This window comes from Desmodus rotundus, chromosome 11 (genome assembly GCF_022682495.2).
Source record: "Desmodus rotundus isolate HL8 chromosome 11, HLdesRot8A.1, whole genome shotgun sequence".
Classification (NCBI taxonomy): Eukaryota; Metazoa; Chordata; class Mammalia; order Chiroptera; family Phyllostomidae; genus Desmodus; species Desmodus rotundus.
In genome coordinates, this window is record NC_071397.1 from 93498543 (window position 1) to 93514954 (window position 16412).

The window sequence follows — 16412 nt, forward strand, 5'->3', positions numbered from 1 at the left end:
CTTTTACTGGATCAGTCAGTCTGACTTGAAATAAAGCAAATAGATACTAAAGTCTTAAAGTAGAAATAAAGGGGCTTTCAACTTTTTCTGCTTTGAGTAACTACAGAACAAAAATGTAGAAAAATATATGCACTGGAAATTTAAAAAATAAAAGTAAAAATAGCATTTTACTTTCTTGTCCATAAAGTGGTTCCTTTGGCTGTATTTTCATCTTAAACTCTGGTTAAATGTACGCTGAGCTAGGCTGAGTTAAAGACTCACAAATAGGAATTGGGTCCCTCAAAGCACGGTACACTAGCCAGGCTTTCCAATTCGCTCTTTGCAGCCACCTGTCAGGTGATTGAGATGAAATTGTTCCAAAGCCGGTACGGTTGTAGGTGTGTGTTCAGGAATAAGGGAGAAACACAATAATTCTGTGTAGTGCAAACTTTTAGAAAAATGATGAATACAACTCTTGAAAATAAAAAAATTAAAGCCATTGACAGACTGATAATGTAGTTTTGGAGTTGAGATTATGTATGTGAAGGGGCGTTGGGAATAACTGTATCCCACAGAAATGGAAAATAGCAGTGTTACCACTACATTTAACAACAGTGTGCATATCATACTGGGTAGGAGTCTTTTTGGAACTTTTATCCTGGGATTAGTTTCAACAAAAAGAAATTATAATAATAGAAAAATAAAAAAAGCGGTAGGTGCTTTTTTTTTTCTTATAGGCGCTTTTAGAATTAGGACAGATCTCAAACTAAAAAACATTACATGAATTAGGATGTACACGAATAGCATAAAACCTAACAAAGACCATGGGAGAATTGATGCTTTGTAATAAAAAGAGAATTATACATTTGGGAGCATAATACATATAACTGTTTGGTGCTTTTTGACTCCATTCTTACCCATAAAACTTCTTAAGGACCCTCAGTGGCCCTGGCTATAATGCAAATTCCTTTTCTCATATCATCACTGCTAATTAAAGATTAGAACACCCATTAAACGTGGCAGCTGTTTTTACTTAAAGAAAAGTAAACTTTCTCCATTTTATGCCTAGAAATTACTCACTATGTATAAATCAGAAATAATTAAGGAAGAACTTCAAGTCCTATTCACCCTGTGGGAGCACAGCTGTGACGTCTTTCAGAGCTTTGTGACATAGCTCAGCCGGAAGTACAAGCCCTATAAAATGATGGGCTTTGAAATGCTGGCAAGGGTAGAGTGAAAAGCGGCTGATACCCAACCCTCAGCCAGTAGAAAGTTCTGGTTCAGCTCTAAGGACAGAGAACTTGCGGAGCCTTTCCGGGCCTCACAGGATTTCAGCACCTGTGCGGAGGATTTCAGCACAGGACTGCAGCACCTGAGATTTCCTGTCCGCACTCCAATACTCTGCAGGGCAGAAGGCTGACAGGGAGCAGTCTTAGGTAAGCTAAGTGCACACGTGAGCTTTCTTCTGTTTAGCTCTCTCTGCCTCTGCAGCTTTTCCCAGGGCATATGGAGCATTTTTCTCTTTGCGGAAAATTTTTTTACAGTGTTACTTCTTTATAACAACAAAAAGACAAGTTTCCCAGTCACCTGGTATGCATAGAAGTGACTCAAATTCTCACATATGAATGAATTTTCTGAGTTTTTTCAGTTGAAAATGCTTTTCCTTCTTGCATTTTTACTTAATACTGTTTTTAAATAATGTATTCAAGTACTTTTTTATTGCTCATACGTAAATTTTTATTGAGGGGCTCAGTGGGAACCCTCTTTTTTTGAAGCTTTCAACTTGTTTTTTAAGTACTGTTTTTTCTTTGTCAAGGTTGATTATATGAACCTAGAAAGCATTATCTTCCACTTTATTTTAGATTTAATCCCATGATTTTTATAGACAGCAAGGGAACAGACCTTGAAGTTGTAAGTTTCTATCTAGAAACTATTTAAAGTAAAAATGTGTAAGTAGATCAAATGTTTTAAAAAACAGCTTTTGATATATTTTTCCCTTATGGTAATTATGTCAATGGTGATTCTAATTGTATACTGTTAGGTATATACATTTTTATGTATATGTACATTATTAAATATACAACCTACTTTATCTTAATCAGATGCAGAAATTTAAGTCAAAGAATCAGGCATTTGGTTGAAGGTGTTTCCTTAGTTAGAAAAGATACTAAAACTGCATGCTACTCGTGTGTCATAGAAAATGGTCACAGGGTTCTTTCCAGCACTGTGAGAGCATGCCATTCCTGTGTACTCGGGCCCATATGTCCTGTGCCTGTGAAAGAGAGGCAGCAGTTGAAAAGGATCCTCATTTTTATTCCAGCACCTGTCACCAAGAGAAATCTTCTTGATTTTAAAAGTAATAATATTGCAGTTTAACTCTTCCTATAAGACGAACATTACTTTTCCCAAACTCTCTGCAAGAGCCTTCAGAATTTGCTAGACACTCAGGACTACCTTGGAAAGGCTGATGTGACTGTCTCCCTTTCAATGTACAGAGATGGGTATGAAGAGGAACCCCCGGCTCCTCCTGCTCCTGCTCCTTTGCAGCATGCTCTTCTCACAAACGGCGGCCTGGCTTCCTTTGGGAGCCCCTTCTGCTGTGGGGTAGGTTCTCTTTCAGTTTGGACCGTTGAATGGTCCTTCTATACCAAAGTGGGAATTTCACATCTGTTCTTTTGCACAACTTCATTTTTAAAAATTATGTACTCTTTATTGAACATTTGGTTGACGTATTAAACAAGTTTTTCCAACTTCAGGTCTGCATGATTTTTTGCACCCTGAAATTGTCTCTCAGGGCCTGACAGACAGTGTCAGTGACTAGTTTTATGGACAGGATAGCTCACCTTTCCAAACAAGGTGGAAGGAAGATTTGACTTTCTACTCATTCAGAACCAGTTTTGGATAAGTAATGAGCTTCTTTGCAGTGTCATTTCAGTTCAGATCAGTATCTGATAGAAAAATAGGTATTTGGTTGTCTGCCTCCTTTAGTTTCTTTTTAAGATCAGTTGGTAACTAATCATAAGTTTAGTGTATATATATTCATGTTGGAGAGAACTATCTATTCAGAATTGGTTTGCTGGCATTAAGAATTGTGTAATAATTGGTCTACTGAGACACCCTTGCCCAGTGAGTGAATTTTAGTGTACATGGTTTTGACCATAACCCCTTAGTTTTACTGTTCTCTATGTGGCATTTCATATTTCAAATTGATAGATTATAATGCAGCTCATTTAAAGCTTTATCTGAAATAAAATACATTTATATTTCAAGAAATATACAGTAAATGAAAACTACAACAATTCAATCTTTCATTCCAGTTTACAGGCATCACTATATCTAAAGGCAAAATCATCATTTTGGTTTTTTTGCTTATTTTTTCATCCTGATCCTTTGCTCAGTGTGGATTTATGCTCAATAGAGTGAATAATCTCCTAACTCTTGATGTTCTTCAGGAAGTCTGCTTAGAGCCAGATCTATGTCACTTTGACACTAAACAGAATGATTCTGGCTGAATGGTTACATCACCACAGAGGAACAGTCACAAGGATGCTGACATTTGCATTGATTGCTAGGCTTCCTACTCAAAGAGGACTGCTTGTTACTGACTACCAACCACCACATCACCAAAGATACACAAGTGCCCAGGAGCAACACGTTCCTAGGGGGTTGACCCTACCAGAGAAAATGTGCATAGACATAATTTTCATAGTGTGCTGGTGTTCCAAATGTGTATGCATTTATAAACACAGCCATATTCCATGTACAGGCATGACTATACTTAGACTTTCAAGTGAAGCATTGTACAGCCCTTACTAAAACCCATTAACACTTCAGATTAGAAATCAGAGACCCCACAAAATTCATGGAATTGGAGTAACTACTCAGAGACCTCTTTTACAGATCAATACAGAGTATTGCACTTGATCAATACAGAGAAACGTATCATAATAAATGATACTAAACATCAACAAACGTACAAATTGCTCCCAGTGTTCATATTGAATAGTAAAATGTTTTCAAAGTGCCAATTGTATTAAATTTTTCTACTTGTGAAATTGAACTTTGCAACATGATGATATTGTCAAGGAAGCATACTTTGTTTAATGTTCTGATAGGATTGAACTGAGTAGCTCTCATACCTGATGCATACAGGTTGTAAAAGTTATACTGTGTCTATGTTGGGGATAAATTAAAAAATTATTGTTTACACTCTCAAAAGCCATAGGAGCCAGTAAATCAGATGTAATATATAATATATAATGAATAGGTGAATATAATAATGGATATAATTATATAACATATATAATGAATAGGTGATACTCCCCAAGATTCTGAGTATCTTATTTAAAATGATTGTAAAAACATGAGCATCACCTTCTGAGAAAAGAATGTATTATATTTCACTGTACTCTTTTTCTAATATGTTGGGTGACAGAATACCCTATGAAGGAGCGAAAAAACATGACCAACCTTCATTAAAAGCAGACACTGACATCTTGCAAAATATATTAGCTGAAAATTATGGTGTATCCAGGTGAATTAATTTTTAGGGAGTAATATTCTGAAAACATATTTTTGAAATACATGTTTTATTTTTATGTCTCATGAAGCTGTTTCTACAGCATAACAGTACAGGTTTCCACATGTCACAGCTTCACCCAGCCTGACTTATTGCTGCTTGTGCAGCTGGTCACAACTTCCATGTAGAGAGGTTGTAACAAGCCAGGATGAACTGGTCATTCTCTGGCATTCTGTTACACAAAATGGCAACAGGAGAAGTTGCACCAATTCTAATAAAACATTAGTATTTAAGATTCTAGCACAGAGGAGGTTCTAGGGCATGAGTTTCATGTCTAGGTAAAGAAAAGATGTCTAATAACAAGAGCTACTTAGTCACAGAGCCATTTGTCAAGAGCAACACTCGAGCGTAGACAGAGTAGCTCTCTCCTGAAGACAAAATACAAAAGCTTCTTTATTTGGAAAGAATCGTTGGTTGATAGGCCCTAAGGTCCTCGCTATTCTAAGGGATTTTGTTTCTAATATTCTGGGAGAAGAAATAGCAAAAGGATAACAGGGTTTTTTTTCCCTACAAATCAGGATTGTTTCCCCTTATATCTATCACTATTAAAGGTAGTAGTAATAAAGCACCATAAATAAAGAAACAGAAAGTAATTTAAATGTTAAATTTCTCCCACCAATATTTCTTAGAGAAGAATTAGTTTTATAGATTCTATCAGACAGCATTTTTTAATGTTGAAATATACTTCTACGAAAGCTAATTTCTTTAAGTTTTACAAAATTTGGGGCTGAAAATATAGGGATATTTTGATGTAAGTGAGAAGAAAATACACTTTATTAGGTTACTAGCAAATCTCCTTTAGGACTTTAGTTTTTATGAGAAGCTTTCATAAGCGAATGACCTTCTCTCTTAATGACAGAGTGAAAATATTAGTTTAGAAAACTGTTTCACAATCATGGCTATCCTGTCTTCCTTGTTTTAGGAGTGCCAGACACGCTGATGTGGTTTTCACCAATGACTACAATAGTCTCTTGCATCAAATTTCTGCCAAAAAATACCTTGAGTCTCTTGTTGGAAAATGGGTTGGGTAAAGAGAATGTGTTGTTTTTATTAAACACAATAGGATTATTTAATCTGAGAATCATATTTTCATTATTAATAAATTATTGATTTTGTTGCAAATTTATAACTTTTATAATGTTCAATTTAATTAAAAATAATTTACATTCTTCAATAAAATATGCCAACCCCATGGATTAAGGAAATAAGCCTCTGTTAATAAAATTCTCACTAGTTTTTGACATATTTAGTTTTTTTTCATAGCAATCATTTGTAAATCTGCAATAACATTGAAGTAGACACAAGAAAAAAAATAAGACATAGGATAAACTAAAGCAAATTTTAGTGTTAACCACAGTATTTGTTTTTTAACTTCCTGCTCAAACCAAGCATTGGAAGATTCTTTCTTTAAATGGTCAAAATATGAATATTTAGATGGCACGCTTCAGATGGCACAGCTTCTAAAGAAGCATTTATTTCTAAAGAACTTTTCCTCTCAGAATGCAACTTCCAATATTCCCCCTCTTTTTGATAAATTATTTGCTCAGTAAATACAGAGTATGTCTTAAGACACTCCCAGTAAGTGCCAAAATATGTCAGATTATTTTTCACTCTCATATCCTTGGACTCAGGTATATTTTTCAGTGCATTTTTGTGATAGAAAATGAGTTGGGTGCTAAAATTAATTTTTATATGACTCCAGGAAAATTGGAACTTCGGTATATTTATCATTTCTGTGGGTTAGAAACCTTTGATTTTATTTTTCTCGCATTTGTTAGCAATGATGTCATGGAAGCCCAGGGACCAGCCAAACGCCACTCGGATGCAGTCTTCACCGACAACTACACTCGCCTTAGAAAACAAATGGCGGTGAAGAAATATTTGAACTCAATTCTCAATGGAAAGAGAAGGTAAAGATACAGAAAACTTGCTGCAATGAGAAACTATAAGTGATTTTAAGAACAGCAGCTACAGAATGGAGGCTTACCTATCTGTCTATCTTTCTATCGATCTATGCTCAGAAGCGTAGTTCTCAACCTTGGCTGCCCGTTAGATGACCCAGAACTTATTGCTGGGAGATTAGTGCCTTTGTGGACGTGGCTCTTGCCCCTGGTTTTTCCTAAGAGCTCCCTGGTTGATTCTGTTGTGCCTCCAGGGTTAGACATGAAGACTCTGGCGGCATCTAGTCTGAATCTAGAGTCAAGTTTTATCAAAAATGCTAATATTTAAAACATGTAAAGTGCAGCCAGTCAGCAATTTGGTATCACATGGAACTCCCTTTACGTGCACTCCAATCGTCTTATTTACCAAATTAAGCGATGGGTTCTTCTGTCTTCTCGGATTTTATGAACCTGTGACTCTCTGGGTTATGTGGATTTTGGAGCACAATAAACAGAAAGTGGGCTGCTCTCTCTTTTAATTTATTTTTGCTTCGATGGTGAGTATTAAGGTCTAAATATAGTGGTTGGTTGGGGTCATACAAGATGACTCTCTTTGCCCACCAGATTTAGAATGTATAAGAATAATTTTAGACCCTTTAAAACTGAAGAATTATTTATAGGTAAGAACTGACCTACAAGATAATTATTTAGCCCTCCAGAACATTTTACAAGACACAGAAAATAGCATTGCTCACACAGTATCATTTCTTTAAATGCTTTTTCATGCACCTTTTTTTTTTTCTCTACAGCACCGAGGGGGAATTGCCTGACTTTCTTGAAGAGCTAGAAAAATGATGAAAAGGGTCTTTGAGGAAAGTTGGCAGCAACTTCCCTGTGGTGGGTATATCTGTGCATTCTTTACATGTTCTTATAGGAATCATCTAGTTACTTGAATAGGTAAGAGTCACTTGGTAAGAAATGTCTTAGACTTTTCACAATGAGACCTCATGTAAGAAGGACACGTCTACCTGCAGTGAAGTGCAACCCAGTAAACAGCTTAAAATGATTCATGCAGAGTTCTGATTGCATAAAAGAGGAAATCACAATGGGTAAACAGTTTCGTATGTCCTAGTTTATTCAGACATGTTCTTTTCCCTCTGTCAAGATATAAAATGGAGAAGACTGACTCATAGTAATGAGAAAAACTGGCTTTCTGAGAATCAACCTAGGTTGCTTTTATTAAGTGAAGGTTTTGTCCCGTGATCGACTGCTAGCATCTCTAATTTAAGTACAGGGAAATGCCACCAAATCATGGCATGGCTTGTTATTATGAAATTACAGGGCACTCTGGGTCTACGTTTGTTCCTTGAAACCTAGCAAGCATCATGCAGCAGAAGTGAAATTTACCTTCTTTTACCTATAAAGTGAGTGTAGGTACTATGACTCCAATAGTATTCATTGTAAAATATTTTTTTGAGTAGAGAATACATGAATAGGTTTTCCCTTTGTTAAGTCACCAGCTTGCTTTCATGTGTATAAGTCATATTTTTTCTGAGTGCAGTAATGCATAGATTAGCTCATAAAAATGTATTTCTGATACTTAGCAAGTGCTTAAAGAAATTTTACATCTCCACTCTCTGAGGTTAGCTAAATTTTTCTCTAAAGGCTATGGAGTAAATATTCTTGGTTTTGCAGTCTCTGTGGTTTCTGTTAAAAATACCTCTGTAGTGAGGTATTTGTCACAAAAAATATGTAAAATGAATGGGAGCTATAAAACTTTCTTTATAAAACATGCAGATAGGCTTGACTACAACCCCGAAGAAGTTCAGAAGATTAAACCAGACCCAGGCTCAGACTGAGTACACATAATTCATCGCCTTACTTCAGTTCCTGGCTTTCACGAGAGTCCTCACTCATGGACAGGGTGTCTGGGGAGGCACCTGCACACATGGTCACTTGTGTCCACTGATCACCCCTCACTCCTAAGAGGCACATGTGGTCAGCGGTGCTGCACATGCCCACCCACGGTCACAGACGGGCATTTCAGGGAAACAAGTCCCTTTGCTCAAAAAAGAACGGTAACCTCTCATAGCTTCTTGAAAAAGTACTTAGGATAAGAAGGCTTCTCTATTAAATTATGTAGTAGAGCTGGCACCAAAACTTAATAGGGGTTTAATTCTTTTCCAAATTATAAGATTATTTATGAGATTGTTCCCTTTATTTTTTTCTTTTTTGAATGGGTAGCTTTGGACAAATTCTCTTAATAGGAAATCTTGTGGGTCAAGCATTTGTGAAAATTCAAATGGGTAATTAGTAATAAACAACTGATCAGGGGGTCCCTTCCCATCCCAGTTCTCTTTCTGACAGTCAGGCCCCTGGAAGATGCCCTCCTGGTGTCACACGACATGGTCTCCTGTCACAGGCTGCTGGCAAGGGCCAGAGAGGAATAGATGTTTATCCAATAAGTGTATAAGTGAATGAAATTAAGATGCTGTAAATAAAAATATTTTTATGCTTACATATAAATTCTTTCTTTTTCAGAATTCTAGAAGAAAAATGATTAGGTGAAGTAGCTCTATTTTGATTTCTACAGAAGTAATTCAAGAAAACATCTTCAAATAAAATAAATTAAATGAAAAACAAATAAAATGCCATTTTGTCCCTGTTGTGATTTATTTTATTCTAATATAATAACTAGGATGCTCCCATTGCAAACAGTAGTTGTGAATTCTTAAGCTGATCTTTAAAATACTGGGCTAGAAGGGGGAGAATGGGTGAAAAGTTACAGGGAATAAGAAGCATAAGTGGCAGGTACAAAATACACAGGGGAAGGTTAAGACTAGTATGGGAAATGGAGAAGCCAAAGAACTTACATGTATGACCCATGGGCATGAACTAAGGTGGGGGAATGATGGTGGGAGGGGGGCACATGGCAGAGAGGAATAAAGAGGAGAAAAATGGGACAACTGTAATAGCATAATTAATAAAATATATCTTAAATAATAAAAATAAAATACTAGGCTAATTACAGTTATAAAGGGCTTTTTGGAAGTGTAATAATAGAGCAAAATTAATGTGTTCATTTATACAGCTTCCTTAACTATTCAGATAGTAGAGCAGGTATTCAGTGTGTCCAAATTTGAATGTTAGGAAATAAAATGCCGTGCTAAATAAAATCTCAAGTGTCTATGGGAATAGCAACAAAGATAAAAAGTCATTCTTCCAAGAAAAATTTTTTTACATGCGATGTGTTTTCACATTTATAAGCAACCTTTATTTTCAACAGGATTAAAAAATCTCTCAAATCTGGATCTCTAGTGGACAAAGGTTCTCTCCTCATGTAGTGTCTCAGTGAAGGAGACTGGCCTCTACTTCTGACATTGACCTTTATGTTTGTGTTATGTGTCAATAGTAACCTAAGGAGAACATTTGTTTTTCAGTGATAGATATTTTTTCCTATAACAATTTAAATAATGAGTGTGCCATACCACGTTCTATCAGTGAAAGTATATTTGGTGACAAAACTATTTTTCCAAAATGAATGGAAGAAATCACTGTAAAAATTAAAGGCATTTGATTATCATTGCAAACACATTGTATAGTTTTGATCCTTTTAAATGATACAGGAGTAGCTCATTTAGCTTTAAAGTTCCAGGTGCTTTGTGATATTTGAGGGAGAATTATGTTTGATTTTGTGTGAATCCGAAAATAACAGTGACTTAAATAAGAGAAAATATTTAATTCCCACATAGGCCTGAAGTAAAATGTCAACAGTTATTCTGAGGGCTCTGGTCCACAAAGCCCTCAGAAATCTGAACCCCTTCTAGCTCACACCTCATCTGCTGGGGTGTGGCCCTTCTCCTCATCACATCTCATCATTCGCTCCAGCCATCACACCTCATTCTAGGCAGCAGGACGCGAGGAGCATGAGAAACAAAGCGAAGAGCACATGTGACTTCTCTTTCAACTGATATCTGATGCTAACATGCCCTTGACTGGAACACGGGTTCATGATCACAGTCATTTGCAAAAAGGGCTAGGGAATGTTTCTTTTTTAATGCGCCAAGACAAAAACTAGTGTTCTATTAACATAAACAAAGAAAAAAAATAGATGTGTGCAGGGGTATTTTTATAAATTTCATGTATGGGTCTTAAATTCTTACCCAAAAGACATAAATAAATGATAAGAGAAAGAATCATAAAGACCCAATCCATTAGCAAAGAATCAATATCACAGGGTAAATCTTGTTCATTCTTATTTTCTGCAACTAGAACACATGGTTAAACAAGGAGAAACTAGTCTAGAACTACCAGTGATCTCTAGTCATCAGTGCTAATCACTAGTTCTATTAGTGAGAACTACAAGTTGAGGGTAGGGGTGGGGGGTGAAAAGGGGCAAATATTTGGTGACTGGAGATGACTGGATCTTGTGTGGTGAACACACACTGCAGCTTACAGATCATGCATCGTAGAAAATGCATACTGGAGAACTATATAACCTTATCATCCAATTTCACCCCAATAAATTTAATTTTAAATAAATAAATATAAAAACAGATTCTTTTATTTCATATATTTTCTGTGAACTGAAACGTTAGACCTGGAGACGTCACCAAATTATCTCGGTAAGGATATTTCCTAGGTGGTTGTGTGTACTTCCTATTGCATCTCATCCGATGGTACCTGCTGTTTGGTTGTTTCACTCGCTTCCTGTGAAATTAAGATAGACATGTGAAGTGCCAGTGAAGACAGCAGCATAGGTAAATGGAATACTCAATCCTCCCACAACCACATCAAAATTGCAACTCAACTACAGAACAACCATCATTCAGAACCACCTGAAATCCACCTGAACTGAAGTCCTAAAACTAAGGGTATTAAGAACAAGCCACATAAATACTGGCAGGAAGTGCAGAGATGTGAAAGTAGCTGGTCCCACACCATGTGTGGAGAATAAAAGTTGGGAGGGATATTTCAGCTGCAGAGTTTCCCCCAAAGGTGTGAGGGGTGCCAGCCTCACAGCAGGTTCCCACAGCCAGGTTTTCAGAGCCAGGAAGAGGGATCTCTGTAGCTCCTGGCTGTGCAAATCAGCAGGGGTCGTGGCTGAGTGGGTGGAGGGCTTCTGGAGCCCCAGGCAGTGCTGTTAGAAGAACAGTGCATAGACTTACTCAGACTCCCTTCTTCTGAGCTCCAGCAGTGATGCAGCAACTCAAAAGGCACCGGGGGCATACCGGGAGGATGTGAATTATCTATTTTCAGGGTGAGAGCTGGAGGGGCAGCTTTCTCCCAGACAGAAGTGCAGGCAGAGACCATTGTTCCTTTGCTGAGCCCTCTCCCCACAGAGCTGGCACTCCAGTGTCACACATATCTGAGTCTCCACCAACCTGGCTCACACTCTTTGCCCCATCCAGGTGAATCCCAGAGATCCTGCCTCACCCAATTCACTGGCCTCTCCAAACTCTAGTGGATTTTCTATAGAAACGGCCTGCCTTGCCTCATCCCTCAGACTTTCCAAAAATTGCTCAAACACTCATTATCTGGCCTCTGCATGCCCCATACCTCTTGCTAAGCAGCCCCAGGCCCTGGCACTAGCACAGACTTGGTTTTGAGCTTGGCCTTGCCTGGGCACCTCTAAGCCCAGCACGTGTAGCAACCATCTGCAGATCACTTTGTAGCTCATGCAGGGTGGCCCCAGGCAGGACACAGGTGTCAGCTGACCCTGGCCTCACCTCTTGGGAAGCTGCAGAGCCAGACAGAGCACCCAGTGAACAGCTTCAGACACACACCACCCAACAACCTACGTAAGCCACCCACTCATGGGATGAACTCAGTGAGCACCAGAGCCCTGCTGAAGTAACTCCTGCTCCGTGGAGGGGCTCCTGCGCAGCAAATCCTCCATGGTGGTCACTGCCAGTCCTCCTGGCTGATGAGCCTGGGGGTCAATCCCTCCCATTCATGTTCCAACAGCAATCAAGTCTCAACTGCAACAGGAGGGTGCACACAGCCAACTCGAGCGGCAACCATCAATGATAATACAATATCTGGAAGTAGTATTTTGCCTTCAATGAGATTATATATCTAACTACAAATTTTGCTATTAAAGTAACATTTGTTGTAGATAATATAGGGCCTGAAAATAAAAACATGGTAAACACATAACCAAAGAAATCTGCAACCCTTATTTTGTTTAGTTTATCTTCATTTTGGTTTTATTTCAAAGAATTGCCTGCAGGAGCATTTTTTTGATCATGTAATCCCAAAGTCAGTTTCAAGTAGCAACAGGGGGAATTACAATGTGTAGCAAATGTAGAACTTCTTTGGAGGGTATAAGAATAATAGAAGACTATAATAAGAATACCTTTGTTTTAGATATAGAAAATGTTTTCTCCCCCTTCTAGTTGTTTTTTAACCAGAGGGCAGAATACATAAAGAAAACTGGCCTGCTTAACCTTAGCACTTCCTGCAAAAATCTTCACCCCTTAGGTCCTGTGGTTTTGGAGAACATTCATTTCTTGTCTTAGGAAGGTCTCAAGGTCTTGGGATTAGCAGACCTTCTATGCCAGTCTTAAAATGTCCCTCTTTAATGTACTGTCATATTTTTACTTTCAACTCTTCTGTACATCCAGATAATTCTGTGTAAAAAAACCAAAAACTACTATTGTCATGAATAAATCCTGTTGTGTGCTATCTTTACCTGCCTTCATTTCTTCTGCCTTTGATTTTTCCTGACTTCCTCCTGCTCATTCCCTTCGCTCTAGTAATGTTTCAACAGCTGAGAAAGATTATTTGGCTCAATGGGTTCTTATTTGGTTTGTAATTTATACTACACCTATTTCTATTTGCCAAGTCACGTTATATCTCAACATGTTATACTTAAATTCTTTTGCTTCACAAACCTGACAAGCAGCATCCCCTTAACACATTATTTTAATTTTAGAAAATTATAATTTGATGCTTTGTCCGAATCAGAGATATGTTTTTGAAATTAGAAATGTTTTGTACAGCCTGGAGGGAGACCAGAGTCAGGAAGTGTGGATTGTTGAGTGCAGTGGATGGATGCTGGTGAACTTGAGGAGTGCGGCCAACTGTACTTCATCTGTAGGCATTTTAGTTCTAAATAATTGAAGTTGACCTGACAAAAATTCAGAATCATTGGTAGGTTTTCTTCCCTTTTTCTTTGGGAGGTGGGGAGTGGGAGGTCGAGAGAAATAAAGGTACTGGCTCTCCACTTCCATATATGCTTTTCTCTTTTACATTTTTGACATTTACATATTTTTGTGGACGGGGTAACTTATAATGTAATTATCTAAATTGGAGCTGAAGTCAGGTAGAACCAAAATGCTTTTATACTACAAGGTCCTAACTACCCAATTAAGGCTGTAAGATAACAGTTATATACTAAGAATTATAACCATTGCTCAGAATTTTATCATAGAGATCTACAAATATGAACACATAGGCAATCTTGTAATTGCTAAAAAGTAACGGTGGCTATGTCAGCAGAGGTGTCGGGAGACTGAAAGGTGAGCAGAGAGAAGAGGCAAACTTGCCATGTTGGGGATGGCCCTCTCCAGGGTGGGTCAAAGCTGACTGGGTGAAGAACGAATTGATTTAAAAAAATTAAGGGTATGAAGAGAGCAAAAATTGGCTGTAAATGGCATTGATTCTGCATATATATTAGAGGTAAATGTTTTTTACTTTACAAAAAAGGAATATCCATACAGTTAAAATTAAAAATCAATCCTTACCTCATATAATGCACAAAGATTAAGGTGAACAGATTATAGGATTAAATGTAAAACCAAAAACCATAAAGCTTCTAGTAGGAAACAGGAGAAAATCTTAGCAACCTTGGAATAGCCAAAGATTTCTTAGATAAAACTAAAAAAAGGCCAGAATCATAAAAAAAGAAAAAACATAATTTGTACTACATGAATATGGAAAACTTTACTCTTCAAAGACCACCATGAGTAAAATAACATGCAAAATACAGAATGGGAGAAAATATACAAAAAACATATATCAGTCAACGGCTTGTGTCAGAACATAAAGAAACCACTTTCAACTTAGTAAGAAAGCAAAAAGGAAAATAAATAAATAAATGGGCCAAGAAAGGGTTTTGACTTCCAGAATAGCAAACTAAGGACCTCTGAAAAATGTTTCCTCCATAAAAGCAGTGAGAATATTGGCAAAAATTGTCAAAACATCAGCATTTTCAGAACTTCAAAAATTAGCCAAAGGCTTGCAACAATCTGAGCAGGATTTATTCAAAAAGTGGCCCAAGAGCTCCCTCAGGATTGGAAAAACCGTGACATTCATAGGAACAGACGGGGAAGACCCAGATAGCAACCCAGAACAATTCTAAAGATAGTTTGCCCTTATTGGACAGCACGGGACTGATGTGAGCACGGCCCTAACTTAAGGTCTAGCGTCCTGGCAGACAGACCCTTCAGAAGGAATGATGGTCCATATATAACTTACTCTTAAATTACGCTCTTAAACAATGCATTGCTTAGTATAATTTACAAAGTTTTTATGCATTATCTTATCGTTGATTCACATAATAATTCCAAATTGTCATTGCTATTATCATCATTATCATTAACAACAGTGAGCTGATGAACTGACACGCGTTAGGGTCACGCACTCACACGTATTAGAGCATTATGCAAACCTTCCGACTGCTACTTTGTTTTGTGTGTGAAATCAGCCCTCGAAGCTTTGTTTCCTACTAGCAATTTCAGGCATTATTTAGTAGACTGGGCAGGGGGCTCGTTTTGTAGGCATAGAGGTTCTTCCTTGGTGCTCTGAAATCAAAACAAGTATTAAATGGCTTATTCATTTGTCATTTCATTCTTTTATTCACAGTGGGAACCCCAAGTCGTTTCTAAGTATGTTCTTTCTGGAGTCCAGACATTCTAAGAACCAAACAGAAGAAAGGAGCCAAGTAGGTAACAAAAACGAAGCAGAAAAAAATAAAGAGGAGGAAAAACCGAAAGAGTGGAATCTTAAAAGCTGAGCGTTTCCAAAGACAGAAGTGGAGAATGATTTTAATGATGCTGAGAGTCAAATAAAATTATAATGAAATAATGTTCATTGGCTTTGGTAGCATGGAAGTAATTCTTAATCTTAGAAAAAAGCTTATATAAATGTTTTTGGGCGGAAACCAAACTGCAATAGATGAAGAAGTATATGGATTGTACCAGAGCTCTGAATGTAGGGGACGGTTAGCAGTGATTTGCCCTTCAACAGGGGAGGTTTGTAAAGGCAGCTCGAGTGTTCCATGCTATACAGACGTCAGCTTTGGTGACCTCCTCACGTTGGTATGAAAAGCGCTGTTAGATTTTATATATATATATATATATATATATATATATATATATATAATTATATATGTTATGTATTATACTATATATAATAATATTATATACAATATATAATAGTATATATTATATTATAGGTTATATAATATATAATCTCACATACATTATATATTTTTATATATTTTTTCAATATAAAAATTGTTTTTACTTAAATTTATTTATTTTTGTTTTTTTGTTTTTACTTAAATTTAAAATATCTTTTTCCTAGTAGCTTTTTGTTGTTTATTTTTTCTTTTATTACATATTTTATTGTTCTATTACAATTATCCCAATTTTTTCCCCTTTGCCCTCCTCCACCCAGCCTACCTCCCACTCCCACAGCCAGTCCCCACCCTATTGTCCATATCTGCAGGTCTCTTCATTGTAAATAAACATTTTAGATAACAAAGAGTTATTTTTTTTATTTATCATTTAAAAATTTAATTTTATGAGTTTTTGATTTACAGAAAAATTATGTCACAGGTGGGAGGAGCCTAGAGCAACAGAAGAATGGGACCTAGGATCATAAAAAAGATGTTAGGTAAAAACTAAGGAAATCTAAATAAAGTATAAACCTTTCATTTAATAATAACATATCAACATCGGTTTATT

The 16412-nt window shown here is 37.0% G+C and overlaps 1 protein-coding gene across 1 annotated transcript; it reads left to right on the forward strand.

Annotated features, from left to right (window-relative positions):
• The first annotated feature begins 1184 nt into the window (after nt 1-1184).
• On the forward strand, nt 1185-9092 carry LOC112297129 (VIP peptides-like). The gene is made up of 5 exons (XM_024551976.4): nt 1185-1415; nt 2475-2583; nt 6337-6468; nt 7248-7335; nt 8980-9092. The coding sequence occupies exons 2-4, from the start codon at nt 2477-2479 to the stop codon at nt 7291-7293; spliced, it is 285 nt and encodes a 94-aa protein (XP_024407744.1). The 5' UTR covers nt 1185-1415; nt 2475-2476; the 3' UTR covers nt 7294-7335; nt 8980-9092.
• The last annotated feature ends 7320 nt before the right edge of the window (nt 9093-16412 follow it).

Excerpts from the sequence above, each read along its gene's own strand:
- LOC112297129 (XM_024551976.4), top strand. The coding sequence starts at position 2,477 with ATGGGTATGAAGAGGAACCCCCGGCTCCTCCTGCTCCTGCTCCTTTGC. Across the intron at positions 2,584-6,336 it reads GGAGCCCCTTCTGCTGTGGG|CAATGATGTCATGGAAGCCC; the intron begins GTAGGTTCTCTT and ends CGCATTTGTTAG. Across the intron at positions 6,469-7,247 it reads ATTCTCAATGGAAAGAGAAG|CACCGAGGGGGAATTGCCTG; the intron begins GTAAAGATACAG and ends TTTTCTCTACAG.